This window comes from Nicotiana sylvestris, chromosome 3, assembly GCF_000393655.2.
Source record: "Nicotiana sylvestris chromosome 3, ASM39365v2, whole genome shotgun sequence".
In the NCBI taxonomy this organism is placed as follows: domain Eukaryota; kingdom Viridiplantae; phylum Streptophyta; class Magnoliopsida; order Solanales; family Solanaceae; genus Nicotiana; species Nicotiana sylvestris.
In genome coordinates this window covers 185,157,592-185,178,177 of record NC_091059.1, presented here as the reverse complement: position 1 = coordinate 185,178,177, position 20,586 = coordinate 185,157,592, and the positions used below count along the sequence as shown (strand labels likewise).

The following is a 20,586-nucleotide window of genomic DNA, read 5'->3' as shown; positions in this document are numbered from 1 at the left end:
AGTTGTGGGTGGTGGAGCTGCAACGGGAGCTACAAAGGAAAATGAATGGAAGATGGTGATTAAATGTCCAAAAGTTGGAACCGGTAGCGCCTCAGAAATATCTACGTGATTACTTAGACCAGTTAAGTATAATTGGGTTTCAAAGAAGGTAACATCAGCATATATAAAGTATCGTTGGAGGTTAGGAGAATAGCATCGATATCCCTTTTGTGTTCTCGAGTAATCAAGAAATACAAACTTAAGAGCATGAGCAACTAACTTATCTTTTCCTAGAGTAAGGTTATGAACAAAACACGTGCTCCCACATACACGGGGTGGAAGAGAACAAAGGTAAGTGGGGAAACAGGATAGAGAATGGAACTTGATTTGGATAGCTGAAGATGGCAAACGATTAATAAGATAACAAGATGTAAGAACTGCATTCCCCAAAAACGCAATGGAATATGAGATTGTGTGAGTAGGGTCCGAGCAATTTTAATAAGATGTCTATTCTTTCTTTTAGCTACCCCATTTTGTTGGGATGTGTACGGACAGGATGTTTGATGAATAATCCCATGAGAGTTCATAAACTGTAGAAATGGAGAAGACAAATACTCTAAGGAATTATCACTACGAAATGTGCGAATAGAAACCCTAAATTGATTTTGAATTTCAGCTTAGAAGGTCTGGAAAATAGAAAACAACTTAGATTGATTTTTCATCAAAAATATCTAAGTGCACTTGGAATAATCATCAGTGAAACTGACAAAGTAGGGGAATCCCAAGGTAGAACTGACCCGACTAGGACCCCAAACATCTGAATGGAGTAAAGTAAAAGGCGACTCTGCTCGATTTTCAAGACGCTGAGGGTAATGGGAGCGGGTATGCTTACCGAGCTGACATGACTCACACTCTAGAGTGGATAAGTGAGATAAGCAGGTATCATTTTCTGTAGTTTTGTTAAACTGGATGTCCCAACCGTTTATGTAATAAATCTGGTGAATCAGTAATCGGACAAGTTGTTGAAGGAAGACAAGATGTGAGTCCATATGATCTTGCAAGGATAAGGTAATAAAGTTCATCTAATTCACGCTCGGTACCAATGATCCGTCCTGTATTGCGTTCCTGTATAGATTTGGCTAAGCGACTAATGGCTATGAGATTAAAAGGACTATCAGGAACATAAAGAACTGAATCTTAAAGTAAGGAAGGAAGTGGACTTGCTTGACCTATTCCAGTTGCCATGGTTTGAGACTCATTGGCCATTGTGACTGTTGGGAGAGATTGAGAACATGAAACAATAGTGAAAAGAGATTTGTTACCAGAAATATGATCAGATGCACTTGAATCAATGACCCAAGACTCAGAGGTTGAAGATCGGGAGACACAAATAACACTACTATCTGTTTGAACAACGGAAGCTATCCCAGAAGATGTCTGTTTACATGTTTTGTACTGAAGGAACTCAATATAATCCGGTAGAGAAACAATCCAACTATTCATAGTATTGGATCCTATTTTTCTACAACCAATTTCTCAAATTCTTGATAAAAAGTTGTATCGTTAACCTTGGAATGCCAAATCACAACACCACCTTTTTTTGAGTGGACACTGTTCACTCGCCGGAAAATAAAAAAAAAGGTTGTCGGAATCTGATGAAACTTGAGTGAAAAGACTCGGAATAACCTCCTAAGTAATTTGTCCAAAGGAAGCTTCGTTGAAAAAATCACTGTAGCTGCCGAAAAGTCAGTGTAGTTGTCGGAAAATCTCAAAGTGATCGGAATAAAAAGAAAAAGGTATAGGTAGGCTCGGAATTACTAGGCGAGCAGACTGTTCAAAAGAAAGTTTTTCAAAATCTGACCAGAACAGGGCACATTCACCGGCGCGTGTGACAGACGCGCCGCCGGAAGCAGATCTCCGACATGTGCGTTGGGGTGTGTGGATGAGTATTTTTCGGGGAATCTAGGGTTTTGTCGGATCACTCTTGGGAACCTTGTGGTGGTGTTGGATTTTGCACAACATTGATAAATAGTGACTTTGATGCAATCACCGGACAATTGCATGGTGTAGTGTTTTAAAAAGAGACGAAGCGATCGCATTAAACGAGAAGCGACGTGAAGCGATGCCTTGTCACTTTTCCATGCCTGAGGCGAAGCGACCACACGAAGCGCTCGCTTCAGTAGAAGAAGCGAGAAACGAGAAGCGACAAAGAGCTCGCTTTTGTGGTGGAGGGGGTCAATTTTAAGGAAAAAAAAGATTGGGTCAGTTTTAAAAAAAAAAGTGGGGGTCTGTTTTTTTTATTATACAAAACAGACCCTAAACTAGGGTTCAATACTTCAACAGAGACCTCGTCTCCTCCAATCCTCTAGCTGTAGGTAATTTTTCTTCTTTCTTCTTCTTCTCTTTTTTTTCTTTCTTCTTTCATCATCATCTTGTTCCCGTCCAGGCACCTGCTCATAGCTAGGGCAGGCGCGAATTTTTTTTTCTTCCCTTTTTTCTTCTTATTTAGTATTTTAGCTCTTTATTTATTAATTTGTGTGTGTATTTCAGTTTATAAAGTTAATTTTATGTATATATATATATATAGTGTCTTTGCAAGGTTTACATTGAACTTTTAAGTTTACATTATGTGGTATCTACTTTTAAGTTTTTAAATTGAATTTTTTGATTATTTATATTGTGTCTTTGCAAGGTTTACATTATGTTTTTTAAGAACTGCGCTTCACTTCAATGAAGCGTGCGCTTCGCTTTTGAAGCGAAGCGAGCTCCTGTCGCTTTTTTGCGCTTCGCTCTCTCAAAAACAGTGGCATGGTGACTGTGATCTTTCTTCCCGGATATCGCTGGAATGACGCACATCGATCTTTTCTCACCCATACTCTGATACCATGTGAGAATGCACGGGAGAAAAATCTATTATTATTATTTTATGTTACAATGAGCCATATTTATATTTATACATAACACATAACGTACTCCTATCACATAAGACACTAGAACTAATTATATATATTCACATAACTATTCTAACAAACATGAAAGCATGATTATTTACAACGAATGCTCAATAATCCACACTGATTGGTATATCAAAAGTGTCCAAGAATGTAACAAGAATAGGAATATTCACTAATTTTCGCTCTTTCGTATGCTCTTCCATTTCTTTCTTTCTTTCTTTCCACATAGATCACATGAGCGCAAGTGAAACTGCCTTCCATAGTCTTCTTTTCATCCTAAAATATTGCCTGAAATCATTTTGGTAGCATTTTTCAATTACCTACCATACTCTTCTTCTCCTCCTAAAATATTATTCGAAAAACATTTGGTAACAACTAGCGGCATCACCCATTTAATCCCAAACATTTTGCAATACTGCAGTAGTGATTGACAATCTGTCTTGCTCTTTTGCACATAAAGCACCAACTTATGCATATTATTCCTGTTTTTCTCGGATTTTCGGCAGTTAAAGAATGGCACTTTGTTTGGTGCTCTGAGTACTTAAACCAAGTCGTATGAAAATTTCCTTAGAAGTCGACTATTGCTCAATTGCCTACTTTTAGTTTTGCGTTTTATAGAGCTCATCCCACCATTCACTACTCCTCTATAAAGCCACTCCTTTGTCACCATCCCTTTTGATCTGAAATTGTGGAGGAAAAACTCTTCTTAGATCATGCATCTTTGGCCTCCTTTAAGAAAACTTAACAACAAGAGTATGCTGCAAATTTTCTTCCTGAATGTAGGCATCCAATCTACGTATTCAAGCATGATAGTTGGTTCTCCATGAACGAAAGCCACAGGTTATTAAGTTCAACGGTGCGCAAGCAGCAGTAGATTATGTTAGCTTGAGTAAAGAAGCATATGTAGGTTGTTATTTTAGTGATTTTTCTCCTATTGGAGGCTGGTGATCAACCATGGGCGCCATTCTCCTTAAAATAGTTATTGGCATTGCCAAGAGAGGAGAGAGCGTTTAGGTTTAGGATCTTTTTCCTGCTTCTTTATAACCAAGAATTCACTGTTTTCAATTTTGAAACTTATACTGGGTCCATCCTTCTTCCTTTCTCCACTTAAATACAAGACTTAGTTGAGAGCAAGATTCGAACTCGTGATGTGCGTATACCACACATTTCGCGCCATTGAACCAGAACCCTAGGGTAACCTCATATCCTTTTATTTGTGAACGAAAAGTACTTTCTCAGAAGTTACCATCTCTGAAAATGATAACACTAAAAAAATGGGCGTTGTGATTGATTAACAACTTCATCTTTGATGTGTTTTTCTAAACTTAGGCCAACATCTGTAATCCTCAAAAGTTCTTTGGCTAAAAAGAGGCTCATAAATCCATAAGTATACGAGTATCCTGATTAAATTCACCACCGAACAATAAATCCTCTTTAGACCGATATGCAAATAGTCAAGTACCGTAGGACTAGTGACCGAGTATTAGGGAAAGATCTCCCTTCCATTTATTCACCTTAGTCAATATTCGATCAACTTTCACATTAATGAAAATCCGATGATCAATAGAGTTTCTTCTGATCAGGTCAACCTTTATGCAGACAACATAGCTTCCATCGAGCTCATTCAACAATCAAAGGCATGTAACTGGAAAATGAATTCTTCTTTCAGTCCCCTCCTTTCAAATAAAAAAGAGCACTTCTTTGCCAACACATGTCTGGTGGCACTCGTCTTGAGAGATAAAGACCAAGCAGCTACCTCCCTGTACGGTCTTGTTGTCCTCCCTATATGATCTTGTTGAATCCATACAATAAAAATACGATATTTTGATTGGACATGTTTCAATTTGAATATAAGCTGTCATTTCCGGTAAACGGATCATGTTGGAAATGGTGGTCTGTCGTTAGATCCTTTTTATTACTTGCTCTTAGTTGATAGAAGCTAGAGAAGTGGGGAAGCATCTCTATCTAGAATCTAGCCATTGCTATCTTGTCCATGAATTAGAAATTTAAAATTGCATATTTACATCTAAATCAATATAATGGTTTTTTAACTTGATTAGATGGTATTACTTCGCATACTTGAGCTAATCATAATTTGCCTTTCCAAAAATTTCCATATAAATGCTGTTTCTACATTGCCTCATTTCTTTTAATTTTTCATCTTTTACACCGTCTTTACTAAAATGAATGTTAATGTGATGTACAATTGGAACTTGCACGGTGAGCAAGTTTTGCGAAAAATCGCTTCTTTTTTGGTTCTGAATGAACTTGGAGAATTACGCTTCTACGGCGAAACCATGGATTTTGAGTTTACACTCTTTTCCTTTGAAAACAAGGCAAGAGAGTAAGATCATTTGAACCTACTTTTATAAACCTCTTGAAGAAATCTATTACAGCAGGTGTGAAGACAACCGGACTAGGCTGAATACCTAATGATTTTTCAATTTTGGCACAAAGTTTTAGGGGCAGACAAAGTAAACCTGAGACTAATCTTTTCTTTTTCCCGCAGTTGTCTCTTCTGGTGCCAGTTCATGGTTATAGACTGTTTTGGAAATGCTGAACACATTGCACAGTTTCATTGAATTTGAATTTGATCACTGTTCGTCTTTACTTTGTATCTCAGGTGATTGATGTGGATGTTCTTCATATGCTTGAGGAAATAGAGAAAAAATCTGAAGTAGATGACATCCTAAATTACAGGTCTGTTGCTGAACGTGAGTTACAGGTATGTATGCAGTTGAAAGAACTAGTCATTATTGCCAAAACTGTGTTGCATTGCAATTCCTTCCACAATTAAAAGAATAAATTAGCTGATATGATTATAGTTAATTGGTGCATAAATGCTTCACTGGAGATGTTGATCATTGAATGTATGCATGGTATGAACAGAAAACAACCAAGTCACAATTTTTTTTTTTTTGTTGATATGGTGACAGAATCAACCTTCACACTTTAATGTTCTTTTTCTATTTCTTTTGTTTTTTTTGGGAGGGCGGGAGGTCTGAAATACATAGGTTCATCATTCTTTTTGCTTCTGGCATCCCCCCCCCCCCCCCTCATTCTTTTCTTTGGGTGTCCTGACATAATCTATCTATTAGTAGTACACTTCTTTCTTCTGGGGTTTTGGGTGGGTGGGGGGAGGTCTGCAGCTTTTTTTTTATCAATTTTTTTGCCTTCCTATTCTTCTTTTTCGTGAAATAATAACTCCCGTATATACACACATGCGCATACACACATAAATATATAAAAAGTTTTGTTGCTGGGCTACACTGTTTTCTTTATATGGCAATAGAATTAACCGAGTCACTTTGATATCCTACTTTTCCTTTTCTTTTCTTTTTTTTGGGGGGGAAGGGGGGGCAGCTTGGCTTTTTAACTTTCTTTGCATTGCTATTTAGTACAATCTTTTTTTGGGTGGGCGAGGGGGTGGTTTCAGCAAATTTTTTATTTTTTATTTTAAAATATCTCTCTTGGCATTGCTATTCTACTTTTTTTCCTGAACAGAAACTCCCTTATATACATATGCTCACACATAAATATAAAAACTTTTTGTTTCTGGGTTTACAGGATATGTTGCTGAATTCATCTTCTAGTGATGTAAGCAACAGTGTCAATACTGTTAAACCTCTGGAAGATGAGCATCTACCCAACAAGCCCCGTGGATGGTTGAACTGGCTATCACGCGGCATGCTTGGGGCTGGAGGAACTGATGATTCTAGCCAATTTTCTGGTGTTATTTCAGATGATGTGGTCAAGGTGTGCCTTAACGGTTCCCCTTTCCTTTACTTCCATGTATCTGCATTGCATATAATAAAATTTATTTTTATTAAATTGATTAGTAATGAAAGGTAAATTATATTTGTTTCACAAGTTGAAGAAACAGAAATATGTTTATCGCATTCAAGAAACAGAAAATGGAAGAAGCAATTTTTGTTTTTCATTTTTTGGGTTGACGAATGTGTGGGATTCGAAGAAGTGGTGGTAGAGTGTAGGAGTGGAGGTACAATCACACTTAGAGAGAAAAGAGATTGTAAATGTGAGGAGGTTCACAAAGAGGAGTTTGGTGGGCTTTATCCAGAGTTTATGGCCTAAAATGGAGAAAAGGGGATGACCTATGACATAAGCTAGATGCTATATGGAGACTATTGGTTGGACTATGAGTAGTTTGTCCGGATTTTAGTATTACCAAACACATTAATGAAATGATTCTTAGTGCCGGATCCGTTAATTACATGAGGGAGTTCATTGATTTTATACAAGAGAAGGAATGGTGGATCCCCCTCCATTGGCGGAGATTCACTTGGGCGAAGGATAACAGTTCAAATATTGCATCAAGGAACGACAGATTCTTGTACTCGTCAAAGTGGGATAATAACATCAAATTCATCGTACTATCAATATTGCCCAAGATCTTATATGATCGTTGTCCAGTATTACTATAATGCGGACAACAGGAAAGAGGCAGCTCTTATCTCAACTTCGAGAACATGATCTAGTGAAGCAGTGATAGGACTCTTACCACCTCAATGGCATACCTAATGTCATTTTAGGTAGAAAGTTGAGAATGTTGAAAAAGAACTTACAAGATTGGAATTTAATAGAATGGAAGAAAGTAGAGAATTAAGAAAAGAAGCATTATCTTAAAGAATATAGCTAAGCCATGGGTTATGCAAGGTGGCAAAAATGTAAAGAAATTTCTTGGAGGCAAAAATTAAGGTGTTTGCGGCTAAGACACGGTTTAGAAGATGCCCATTATTCAGAGAAAATACACAACCCCATTGACAAACATAAATAAACATGGAAGACCCCCTTGTAGTCAAAGAGCGTATCCTGCATTTTTTTTATGAATCTGTATAAGGAGCCCGAGACATGGAGACCAACTTTGAACGTGGAAGATCAGATCTTCCACGGATATCAGAAGAGGAAATTTTTTGGGTCTAAAGACCTTTTATTGAAGAAGAGGCAGCTGAGATGCTTAAATCATGTGCAGGTGTAAGGCACCTGGAGTGGATAGCTTCTCCGTGGCCTTTTACCAAGGAAAAATAGACAAACTGGATATATTTCTGCATATTGACAGTTGAATTCTTTTTAATCATAGATGGCTCAAGAGAAGGTTTGCTTCTAGCATATAAAGGATTGAGATAGGGAGATCCTTTATCTCCTACCAGATAGACCGGGCGACGTACTGAAATATGTAACATATGGAAAGTGGTTAATGTGTTTTAAAGCAGTCAATGGTAACTTGTATGTTTCATCAATCTCACATTTTACGTATGCGGATGACACACTGATTCTATGTCAGGCTGACGAGAACCAACTCATGCATTTAAAATTGATTTTGGTAGTTCTTGGGGCTCTTTCTAGACTCAATATAAACTTTGCAAAGAGCAACATCTTTGCAGTCAATAAGGTACAATTAAGGTACAATGATGCAAAGGTTGGCTGAGACGTCAGGCTGTAGGATCGATATTTTGCTAGCAAACTATCTCGGTTGCTAACTGGGAGTAAGGTAAAAGTCAAATGGAATCTGGCAAATCATCCTGGACAACTGTGAAAAGAGGTTACCCAACTGGAAAAGACAGTACCTATCTTTGGTGGCAAATTGGTGTTGATCAGTATCATTTTGGACTGACTTCCAATTTACACCATGTCAATAATTCCAATTCCAAAGAAAATGGACAAACACTCCTTTAGAGAGGTAACAGAGGAGAGAGACAATTTCATCTGTATACATGGAACATTGTTACAAGAAACATGGTGCCTGGGGAGATGGTAGTCAGGGACTTGAGAGCACACAACAGAAGTTTATTTCTCAAGTGACTTTGGAGATTTGATTTACATGCAATAGCCCTCTGAAAACAATTGTTACTACAAAAATGAAATTGGAAATAGGTGGTGCACAAACTCTAGTTTTGGAATTCAGGGGAACAACTTATCAGGCAGATAAACTTTGGAAATTTTAGATATAAAAATCAAGATGAATGTTGGTGATTGCAACAAATCCTCCTCTGAGCATGAATGAAGATTGGGGCAATCACTCCTCAAAGAACAATTTCCAGATTTTTACAGTTTCTCACCCGACTCTCTTACAACCGTAGGTCAATGCATCTTCATTTGTCCAATTTTATATGATCGAGCATGCAAATTAACATCCACATTTATAAGTAAAATACTAATGGATATTCTGAATACAAAATATTTCTAGAACTGTCCAATCTGCATGATCGTCCATCCAACTTAAGAGCCGCATTTCTAAGTAGAACACAAATGGATGTTTCAAATAGAAAAACTTGGATAACATCTGTTGGCATTTATGTTAGTTATGCTATAGTTTATAATGCATTTTTATTTATTATTAACATTGTTGACATTTTGTACTAACAGGATATATATGAAGCGACAAAATTCCAGCCTGTGCTGCCACCAAATGATGATGCTCCTGCAGACAATAAAATCTATTTCTCTTCATTGAAGTTCAGCATTAAACAAATTTCTGCTACTATACGGAGCATGTATGGTGGCATGTCCCTGTCTTTAGGATGAACTTATGTGACGCCTAATTCAAATTTTTTCCTTTTCTGGTCATTAGGGTTCAAAATTTAAGTTGCTTTTGATTTTGAATCTATACTCAAGTTTTCTATATCCTTTCTCCTAACCGATTCCTTTTTCCTATATTTTTTAAAGATTCAGCTTCACTCAAAAGCTGAACGTGGTGGCCTACTTTAAATTGGAATAGACAAGCAATGCATAAAGTTTATCAATCTGCTTTCGTTTTAGATACCAGCTTGTTCTAGACACCTATAGCTTTGTGCTTGAAGTGTTGCCAACTTGCCATAATCTCACAGATACTTCACGTAAGAGGCTAATTGGGCTGAAGTTCCTTGCTTCATTTGCCACCTCTTCCTTCTGATCATAGCAAACTTTCATATGAAGCTGATTTCTGAAATCTTACTTTGCCACGTCTTTTTTTTTTTTGCCATCTCAAAGCAACAAAGAGGTATTGAAGCTCTTTTTAAGAATGGTGAGATTAGTAGGTAATAGCTTGACGCAGGTGTTTTTTAACCACGTGCCACCTCCTTCCGAGAAAAGTCCATGCTGAAACCATGTGGAATAGTGCTTTGACACCACCAGAGCTACACATCATCCATTTCTAATTAGCGCTCTTGATATTCTTCAATGAAATTGGATTCTGCAATTTATTATCTTTGGCTCCAGTTATTATTTTTATCAGAAAGAATTCTGTAGAAGCCCAAAATTGTTTCCTCAGTTTGGTCCTTTCCATGAGCTTCTATTCCACTGATGGTGATCTTTTAGAGAAGTTATCACTTCTGTATTTGGTGGAACAAGAAGTTTGTATTGGTATTTCCTTTAAGCCAGATTTCTCCAGATTCTTCTCCATCTAATTTTTTGCGAAATTGCTGTAACTGCAAGTATCTGTCTTTGGATTCTCGTGTTTCAAAGAATTTTCTTCATTTAGCACCTCAATTTATACCTTGTTATCAAGTCCCCCCAATTCCTCTATCAGCTTTCACCCTGACCTCCCATAACCTCTGCTTCTTTTTCTGATCTCTTAATTTAAGTTTCCTGTTTAATTGCTTTGCTATTGTTTTTGTCTTATTTTACTTTTGTTTGCCCCAGCAGAATCTCCTTTGCTCTTCTTAGCTCATATGGAGCATCCCATGTGTTTTTTTTTCCTTTTTATGCTCGATGAGCATAAGTTTCTTTTTATTTTTTGCTTTTTTTATTTCTCGTGTTTAAAAGATTTTTCTTCATTTAGAACCTCAATTTCTACTTTGTTATCAAGTACCCCCAATTCCTCTATCAGCTTGCCTATTTCCACCTCAGCTTGTCTTGTTTAATTTCTTTCTTATTGTTTTTGTCTCGTTTTACTTTTCATTTGCCGCAGGAGAGTCTCCTTTACTCTTAGCTCATATGCAGCATCACTTTATATTTTTTTTTTTTTATGATTGATGAGCATGAACTTTTTTTTTCTTTTATTTTTTTTTAAAAAAAATTTCTTGGGAGAATATATCAGTTTGAGCTGCACAGGTCGTAGATATGCATGTGATGTCTTTGGTTTTATTGAACAGTGTCAAAGACTTCATGCATATTCTGTATGCGTGTTTATGTCTTTCATGATCCCTGGGCTGATACCTACTTTATGTTTATTGTTTTATATTAAGGTGAACTTACAAGTTGCTATTCTGCTTTATCTTCTAGGAAGCTGGGTTATGCCATTGCCAACATGGTACTTAAGGGGATTTTTGTTGGGTGTGAGACTTGGGAAGAGGGTGCTGTTATCATTGCTGAAATAAACTCGGCTGAGATGCTCAATCCATTCAACAAACAAGTCGTTTTACGAACAAGGGTTAGTCTCTATTAAGGAATTTAGTATTCTAAGTGGTGTGTCCAGATTCACATCAAGAAGATTACTATCTTGATAACAATTTAAATTTTTTCTTTGTGATACTTTTTTAGTGCTCCTTTTTTGGCTTTGACTCGTGAATTTAGAACTACTTATCAACTAGATGGTTAGTTAGTTGCAGCAATGTTGGTGTCATGACCCAAATCCGGGGCACGTACTGTCCGCTTTGGCCCAATAAACCTCACAGATTTGTCCCTGGGTTATGCCATTCTCGAGCCCCAAAAGTGCCCGTACCATGTGAAGTTGTATTGTGCCTTATAAAGCTCTTCACTTTTTTTGTTCATTCTGATGTTGGATTCGCCTAAAGTGACATGTGCACCCCTTCTTCAGAAGCTTGCTTGCAAGCCTAGAAGCTTGCGCGTCCTGCTTGTCCTTCCCTCGTCAGCCCGCCTTGCGTCATAGGTGTCACATTCACCCCCCTTGGGACTCAGCATCCTCGTTGAGGTTTGCCCTACCATCGTATTGTGAGAGATTCAACTTGATACCATATTTGTCACGACATAGGTCCATGACACGTATTGTCCGCTTTGGTCCAATATACCTCATAGATTTGTCCCTAGGCGTACACCATCATCGAGTCATAAAAATGCGCGTACCATGTGAACTTATGTTGTGCCTTATAAAGCTCTTCACATTCCTTTCTCATTCCGATGTGAGATCACTTAAGGTGACATGTGCGCCCCTTCTTCAGAAGCTTGCTAGCCTAGAAGTTTGTCGGTCCTGCTTGATCCTCCCTCATCAGCCTGCCCTCCGTCATACGCATCATAGTTGGATTGTATTTGTGCGCGCACATCTTTTTTTCTATTTGACTTGCATATTATTTTGACCTAATGAAATATTTCACGATGTGGCTGGTAACAATAAACTACTAAAGCATTGAAGAAGCTGAGAACAATCGATTCCTTTCAAAATCCTAACCTCAAAGTCTTGTGCATTAATTTCAATTCTTAAGTTATTGAACTAGTTATCTCGAGATACTTTGTATCTGGATATGTGAGCATAGTGTATGCTTGGGTAGTTGGTAGGTAATGCTGTATTTTGTCCCGGGCCCGGGCCTTAGTGGGCCTAACGGGCCGGGCCTCGCGGTCCCGGGCTTCGTGGTCCCGGGCTCTGGCGGTCCCGGGCCTGGCGGTCCCGGGCTTCGTGGGCCTAATGGGTGGAACCGGCCCGTGACGGGCCTAAGCCCACATGGTCCTGTGCTTAACGGGCCGGGCTCGTGGGCTTCGCGGGCCTAGCGGGCTTTTTTTTTTTTTTTTTTTTAGACAATTTCTTGTAGTATCATGGCTATATTAAAAATATATATGTAGTATATATGTATATCTAATTATTAAAGTGCTTGATGAAAAAGAAAATAACAAAACAATAGTAAAACACTAAATTGTCATGCATAAATATCACTTCTTGAAGTATATTATATTGTATCTTATGTATATATATTCTCTTATATATTTTCTTTTAGTATATATATTGTATCTTATGTATATATGTTCGCATAATATATTTTCTTGTAGTATATATATTGTATATTATGTATATATTGTAGCATAATATATTTTCTTTTAGTATATTATATTGTATCTTATGTATATATATTCTCTTATATATTTTCTATATTCATATGCTACTACTAAACTTTCGTACATACAATTCCATCTAGTCGGGCAAGGTTTAGGAACCTTTCTTTCTCTAAGGCCATATTCATCACATTTTTTAAAATACTCTCTAAGTCTACTTCTACGGTTTGAATAAAAAAGCCAATTAAGAGCCATTCTAACCTTTTCAATTTCTATGTTTAATATTCGCATACCATCACCGACAATTAAATGATAAATATGACAAATACATCTAACATGGAAAATATTAGTAAATGCAGGATTTAGTGTTGTTGTAAGCATGCCTATAGCACTGGTGTTACTAGAAGCATTATCCATTGAAATTGCCATTATTTTATCGCTAAAGCAAAAATATCTACAAATATCTGCAACAGTGTTAGCTATAAATTTACCTGTGTGACGCGAATTAATTATTCTATATGCAATTATGCGTTTTTGCATTATCCATTCCTCATCTATCCAATGACTTGTAACAGTTAGGTAATCACAATCATTACCACTTCTACCAATATCAGTAGTAATAGAAATCCGATTAGGTATATGAGTAAATAAATAACGCAAATATTGTTCATATTCATGTTTGAATTTATAAATATCACTCTTAACTGTTGCGCGAGGCCAACCTTTATAAGTAGGATTAAACACTCTTCTAATATAATGAACCCAATTAGGATTAGAAGCAAAAGTATAAGGTAAGCACATAACAGTAATCATCTTTGCTAATTCTTCACGATCTCTATTTGGATCGTAATATAAAATACCTCCAGTGACAGTGTTAATTCCTGGTTGAACTAGATTTGAACCTGTACTAGGGTTAATCGCAGAATCTACACTTGTCCCCTCTAGATGCGCTTTCATTTGAAAAAATCTAGCCTTATCTCTAGGGTGTGTTTTTATGTGCCTAGTCAAACTACCTGTGCCGCTACGGTCTCCTACATATTTATGCGACATTAATTTCCCACAAGTTTCAGACTAGTAGGTGTATCATCTAAATCCGGTGCTTGAGTTTCATCATCATCCTCATTTTCCTCATTATTTTCTAAGATGGTTTCATTAGGATAAAGAGCATTCATAATTTCATCATCTAATCTATCACCTGGTGCAACATTATGATAAAATTCACTATCGGTAAATTGAAAACAAGGGTGATCACTATCAAGAATTACGGAAGGAGGAGGACGTCTAGGTTGGCGACTACTTTCAACTTGCTTATCTTTTCTAGGTCGGGGAGCCGGGGGAAGGGTAGTTGGTTGGCCACTACTTTCACCGGTTTTATCTTTTCCTTTACCAAACATTTTTTTCAAAGTAAATGCCATATTAATTATAATTATGCAAACTAAACCACACAAAAATATATTCTAAAAACGTAAGAGTTGAAACGAGTTTACCGGATTGCCGAACAACTTCTTGAAAATTGAAAATCGTTGAACACTTGAAAACTTCAATTCAACAACTTCACAATTTTTCACGAAATTTCAACAATAAATTAAGTAATTGTAGTAGAGAGATTGAGAGAGATTGAGAGAGATTGAGAGATATTGATGAATTGGTGAATAAAAATGAAAGAATGAGGGGGTATTTATAGTTGAGAAATGGGGAAAAGTGTAATTATATAAAGTTTGGGGGCCAAATGGCCATTTTTTTAACTTAAAAAACGGTCATATTTTCAGCCCAAACGGCTAGATTTTAAATATGGCCGTTGCAGATTTTTTTTTTTTTTTTTTTTTTTGAAAAATAGCCGTTGGGCCCGCCAGGCCCGGCCCAGGCCCGCCTGCCGGTCCCGGGCTAAACGGTCCCGGGCTCGTGGGCTCACCCATGGAGACCAGCCCGTGACGGGCTCAGGAGGCCCACCAAGACCGGCCCACCTAGGACCGGCCCACCAGGCCCGTTAGGACCGCGGGCCCGGTCCGGTCCGGTTCAGGCCCGGCCCACCGAGCAGCATTATTGGTAGGTAGTGTATCCTAGCATTATTGGGGAGCAGACACATTGATAAAGTTGTGAAATACAAGATATAAAATCAAGAGAATGTGTCTTGCGCATAAGTGCTTCTATAGATACATTATACATACTATTTAATCTTTTATAAGATACGATGTATTCAATGTTTGCCGAGTTAAATATTGCTAATTCTAAGCTAACACTTCTCCTCAAGTGGGCAAATTTACTAAGTTTGGTACATATGTAATTCTGTCGCACCCCAAAACTCGAGGGACGTGACAAGCAACCAATGCCTTATGCTTACTATCAAGCAAACAAACTTAACATGAAATACTTAACATAGCCCATGCATGGATACAATTCATAAACATTTGAAGAATAACTTTCAATCATAAAGCATGGCCCATTGGCCTCAACATTTGAATATCATAAAACAACATAATCTTTGAAATATCATGCGAGACTTTAACTTACATAACAAAACATAAACTATATCCCACAACATGTATGGAGTGTCTAGGACATGACGAATGAAAGAAAAGTTTCGGACAACCCAGACACCCAAAGAATAAAACTGACTAGCTTCCACGGGCAAAGCGAGGCTCACCAAAAGCAGCCGTGGGAGTGAGGGAGAGGTCCTAGCAAGCGGTAGCATTTCCGAATATCAACAACTGCATTCACATCTACCTAAGTCTTGGTGGACAGAGCTACCTGGTAACTGTAGTGGTGAGAGGTAGCAAGTATCCTGTGGAATTAGTCGAGGTGCGTGTGAGCTGACCTAAACACCACAATTATAAAAACATAAAGATTATCTTTGGAGGATTGACCTTCGATTTTATTGGCTATGTTACGGTCTGACCATTGGATGTATGTCTTTGGGAGAATAAGGCCACGATATTATGTTGAATTGTCAGTCTTTCCTTACAATTGGTACGTGTTCACCAGTTCAATGTTATGTCCGGGTTGCATCTTTTTGCTGGTGCATTGTTTTGGAAAAAAAAATTATTTCCAGACACCCTTCTTTTTGGGGGACGTTTTAAATAATAGAACATGTATTTTTTTTCGTTTAGTTTTTAAACAGATATAGGTATCATGGTGCTTTCCTTGTCTCACCAGCAAGAAATGATGTTCTTTGTGATGGAATACCAACACCTCTTGCAACCAATTGAGCTTGCATATGTTTGTAAACTGTTATTGCTTAAAATTCTCTAGTTAACCATTAATTCATTTAGGTAAATTCTGATGGAGGCAAGCCAAATATTCATCAACCTTCTCTAAGTTTCCAACTTGACATGTCACATCTTAAGCAGGCTGCTACTTTATCTGTGAAGGTACTATAATTTTCCTTGCTTTTTTACAATATTTAGGTCAGTTACAAGCTTTTAACTATTGGCACAACATTTTGCAGCTATCATGAGTTATTTAATTTTGAATGGGAGGTTTTTTCAAAGACTTACATCCTCTATGTTCGTGTAAAAACAGGCATCTATCCAGCCACTTCACATAACCTGTGATTTAGAATGTGTCAAGAATATTATGAGTCTTTCTTCCCTTTTGGAACACTCCTGTTCTCTGCAGGACACGGTAAGTATTCGAGTTATTATGATTATTGTACTTAGAGATCCATAAAATTTGATACTTTTTGAGATCGCTTAATCCAGAATCTGTCTTATTTCCACTTTAGCCTCCAGGTTAATCCACTGATAAACATAGTTACATTTTATTGTATTACGTACAAAAGGTAATACTGAAAACATGACATTCTGTTTGGTGGTGTTCGGTATCAGTGCGTTGCATTCATTTAATAATTGATTTCTGATTGCCTTTAATATTTTTTGCATGAATATTTCTTATATAATGAATCATGCAATGGATGTCCTAATAGTGACAGAGAGCATCAAGTTATTAATGCAACAAGAATAGTAGCAGAGAAAAGATACATTAATAACTTGATGAATAGATACTCCTATTAATAGGAGTCAAACACGTACCATATATCATATTTGTCGAAGCAGACAATATCTAACTAATAGACTTAACTTCTCGACTACAACTCTCAACACTGGGCAGGTCTGCCAAATGTCAAAGGCGGCGTAACTGATCAGTTCTTATTTTAAAAACGAAAAGTAGTGCAGCCAGAACACTTCATTAAAAGTTTGGTGATTAATAATTTTAAATCTTAATTTCTTATAAAACTAACATTATAAGTTACATATCAGCATATCGCCAAATGCAAGTTAAGGTAACAAATTTGATTACTTTGAAATCAGAGTAAATAGTTGTCAGAACAGTACTGACGGAGCGGTTGGAGCAACTTATCAGAAGTTCATAGAATGTTGCTGAAAAAGGATAGCTTTCAAAATCACCCCAAAAAAAGTTGCAAAACATGACCAGAATAAGGCAAGGCCACCATACAGGAAAGAGCCCCAGTACTTTTGGAACATTCACCTTAAGGAAGTGCAGATTGGCATCAGATGATCACTAGAAAGAGGCACTGTTCCTTTGGAATTATCAGTGGAAATGAAACATGTGCTGGCTGGACTAGTCACTAGTGCAAGAGAGTGTCATTGGAGTGGTTACTCAAAAAGACATAATGCCAGAACAGTCACCAGAAAGTAGAATTCCTAAATTATGAGAAGGGAGAAACTTTAGATTACTTGATATCTGACGAATGCCATAAATCTCTACCGAGAAATTGTAAATGCTCAAATAACATGTCAGGAAAATCAGAAAAGAGAAAAGAGAAAAGAGAAAAGAGAAAAGAGAAGAGAGACATTGATCGTTTGATGTATGGATAACCCAGTTATAGATGTCAAACACAACACCCATGATAATTTTCCAATGGGGGGAAGACATTCAACTTGAAGTTTTAATTCTCCTTGTATAATTGTAACATTAAAACTTAGCATTCTTATACCTAAACTAATAGTTGCTTTAACTAATAAAGCAAGGTTTTGACAAGTTAGATGATGTCGTGACTTGATATTGTACCGTGTTTCAGATTCTGTCGTCCATCAACAAAATTCAAAATATTAATGCACGACTTCAGACTAAAATTGGGTAAGTACATCTAGCAAGCTCATCTATTAAATATATCTTCTTGCCTCCTAGTCAAACACATGGATATTACATGTCCATTTAATAGGGTCATACTGATGCGAATCAATTGGATATCTATGTTAATCCTCCTGCTCCTGCTGTTATTCCTACGTTTTATATTTCTCCACAGGCATGTCTTATCAAATCGCAAGATTGTTACATGGAATGTCCATATATTGGGTATTACCGTCCTTGTTCCTGCTGGAGATGCAAATTCCGACATGCAGAAGATGGTGAGTTATTCCATGCCATTTTTGGTGCGTTATCTCCATTTCCCATTATTATAGTCTCCCCATTGTCTTTTAGCTCTTCACTTTCCAGACTTTCCTCCTACCTTGATATTCCTTCTAGGTCTGTAACAACTAAATATGCGCCATTCAACCTGGGTAGTATATTCTATCATGGGAGATATATTTGGATTTGCAATTCCAAATCACATGTATATTTTGTTCAATTCCCTAAATGAGGTTGTTGTTTATATTCACCGTGCAAAATATGCTGGATTCTTAGCTGGATAGTTTGTTAATGATGTTTGTTTACCTTTTTTAATTTTTTCCTGGTTGTCAAGTAATTTTGCCTCGGACTTGGTATCTAATGACCTCACATGAAAGGTGCATGTATATTTTGTTCAGTTCCCTAAATGAGGTTGTAGTTTATGTTCATTCTGCAAAATATACCGGGATTCTTACGTGGCTAGTTTGTATGACCCACGATAGAAAGACGTGGAGGTCGAAGATTAGGGTTGTAGGTTGACAGTTAGTAGTGTGTTCCTCCTAGGCTTACCACTGGTACTAGGACTATTTTTGTGTTATCTTATTCATGATTCTTTACTATTACATGCTTTGTCATTCGTGCCCGTTACCTTAATATATTGTTGTTAAGTGTGCTACTTGTTGCCTTGTCTCCACTGTTCCTTGAGCTGAGGGTCTATCGGAAACAACCTCTCTATCTTTATAAGGTAGGGGTAAGGTCTGCGTACACACTACCATCTCCTACCCCATTTATGGGAATACACTGGGTTCGTTGTTGTTGTTGTAGTATTGCATTTTTAGTGGCCTGAAATTTCTAGTTTGGGCAGGTTCTGGAAGCAGGGGAATTAATCTTTGCATCAAAAGGTGACAAAGATACTTTATTAGCATCGTCTTGTTGCACTAGTGATGTTGTCTTGGGTTGTCAGCTTCAAGATCTCTATGATCACTTTGAGATTAACATTAGTGATCTTGAGGTCAGTCATTTTGCTCCTTTTTACTCAATTCCTAATCGTATGATATCAGTTAAGCGTGACTTCTTGCTGCAGGTAAAAATTTTGACTTCATATTCCTCTGGAAATGTCAACCTTCTGGAGAAATTTAGTACCAATATCAATTTGAGATTGTGCATTATTCCTGACGAATCAGAGTTGAAAAATTGTGAGGTAAGGGAACCATTTTCATGATTATGTTTTCTATACCTAGAATTACCAGTTCAATTTTGGGTTTGCAATGGTCTTTCTTTTCTCTTGAAATCATAGGGTCTTACATTTTCAAGCCTTGAATGTGCATGGATCTAATTTTGCTTACAAATTACTGTTTGTTTGCGTCTATGGGTCAAAAGTGAAAAGTTTAACTGCTGAATTTACAAATAATTTTTTTCCCACATTTAAGCTCATTGTTTTTATTGCCTTCAAGATACTAAAGATGCTTCTTTTTCTTCTCATTAATTGGGTGGCACAGTTTCGTGTGGGACATGACCCATACCGTTAAATTTTAAATGGGAAAGCATGACTATTGCTTTTTGACTAATATAATTGGTAGAAGTCCTACTAAATCCCATGTTACCTTTATGCTGAACTACTTTTACTCTTGCAGGCAAAGGTCAGTAAAAAAAATTTAGAGGGAAATATCCATTTGCTTTTAGTTTGAAGAATATATAGTATCAAAGTTTATCAATCTTGCTTGTTATTACTCCAAGACTGTCTATTTATTTAATTATTGCAGGTGTCTAATTTACTTTTTTTTTTTAAAAAAAAATAGTACTTTAGGGTGGTTTATCTTTGTTGTTTCGTTCAAATTTTAAAAACTCTAGCTTATCACATAGTACAAAGTCTTCGATATCTTTTTAATTTTAGGGTTCTGTAGTGACGGAGAGAGTGGCATATAGCGAACACGACTATCCCTTTACGCTGTCACCAAAATCCACGCCTCAAAACCTGTGAATAGGTTATGAAATGAGCAATCTACCAATGGCATCAACACCTGCACTTGTTCCTATAAAGGTTAGGTTAGAAATTCAATCTTGGTGATGTCCATTTTTTGGTGATTATTGGTGGGTATATTGTTTTAAGTAATGTTTCATATCTGGTGAAACATGGCAAGTATTTTGGTTTTAATCACTGTATTAAGTTGCAGAATTTGGGTCATGTGGACAATCTTAAAGGTATAATAGCTGATGTTACGCATGAAGAAGATGTTCAAGTTGTGATTGTCACACTAACAAACTGAAACATCTGCCGATTTGAGTGGTTGTATGGAGCAAGTTCTGTTAGACTGTTATGATGCTACTCCACTTGCTAGGTTTTCTAATTCGCAAAGTATGTCTT

At 37.1% G+C, this 20,586-nt stretch overlaps 1 protein-coding gene across 5 annotated transcripts in view; it reads left to right on the top strand.

Annotated features, from left to right (window-relative positions):
• LOC104210888 (intermembrane lipid transfer protein VPS13) overlaps positions 1 to 20,586 on the top strand; it is a 92,338-nt gene that overhangs the window by 41,277 nt on the left and 30,475 nt on the right. For all 5 annotated transcript variants that reach the window (XM_070171261.1, XM_070171264.1, XM_070171263.1 and 2 more), the window contains 10 exons: positions 5,557 to 5,658; positions 6,501 to 6,689; positions 9,318 to 9,445; positions 11,154 to 11,301; positions 16,142 to 16,240; positions 16,392 to 16,493; positions 17,911 to 17,969; positions 18,139 to 18,241; positions 19,087 to 19,233; positions 19,306 to 19,422. In XM_070171261.1, coding sequence (XP_070027362.1) covers positions 5,557 to 5,658; positions 6,501 to 6,689; positions 9,318 to 9,445; positions 11,154 to 11,301; positions 16,142 to 16,240; positions 16,392 to 16,493; positions 17,911 to 17,969; positions 18,139 to 18,241; positions 19,087 to 19,233; positions 19,306 to 19,422 — 1,194 coding nt within the window. The remainder of the gene's footprint in view (positions 1 to 5,556; positions 5,659 to 6,500; positions 6,690 to 9,317; positions 9,446 to 11,153; positions 11,302 to 16,141; positions 16,241 to 16,391; positions 16,494 to 17,910; positions 17,970 to 18,138; positions 18,242 to 19,086; positions 19,234 to 19,305; positions 19,423 to 20,586) is intronic.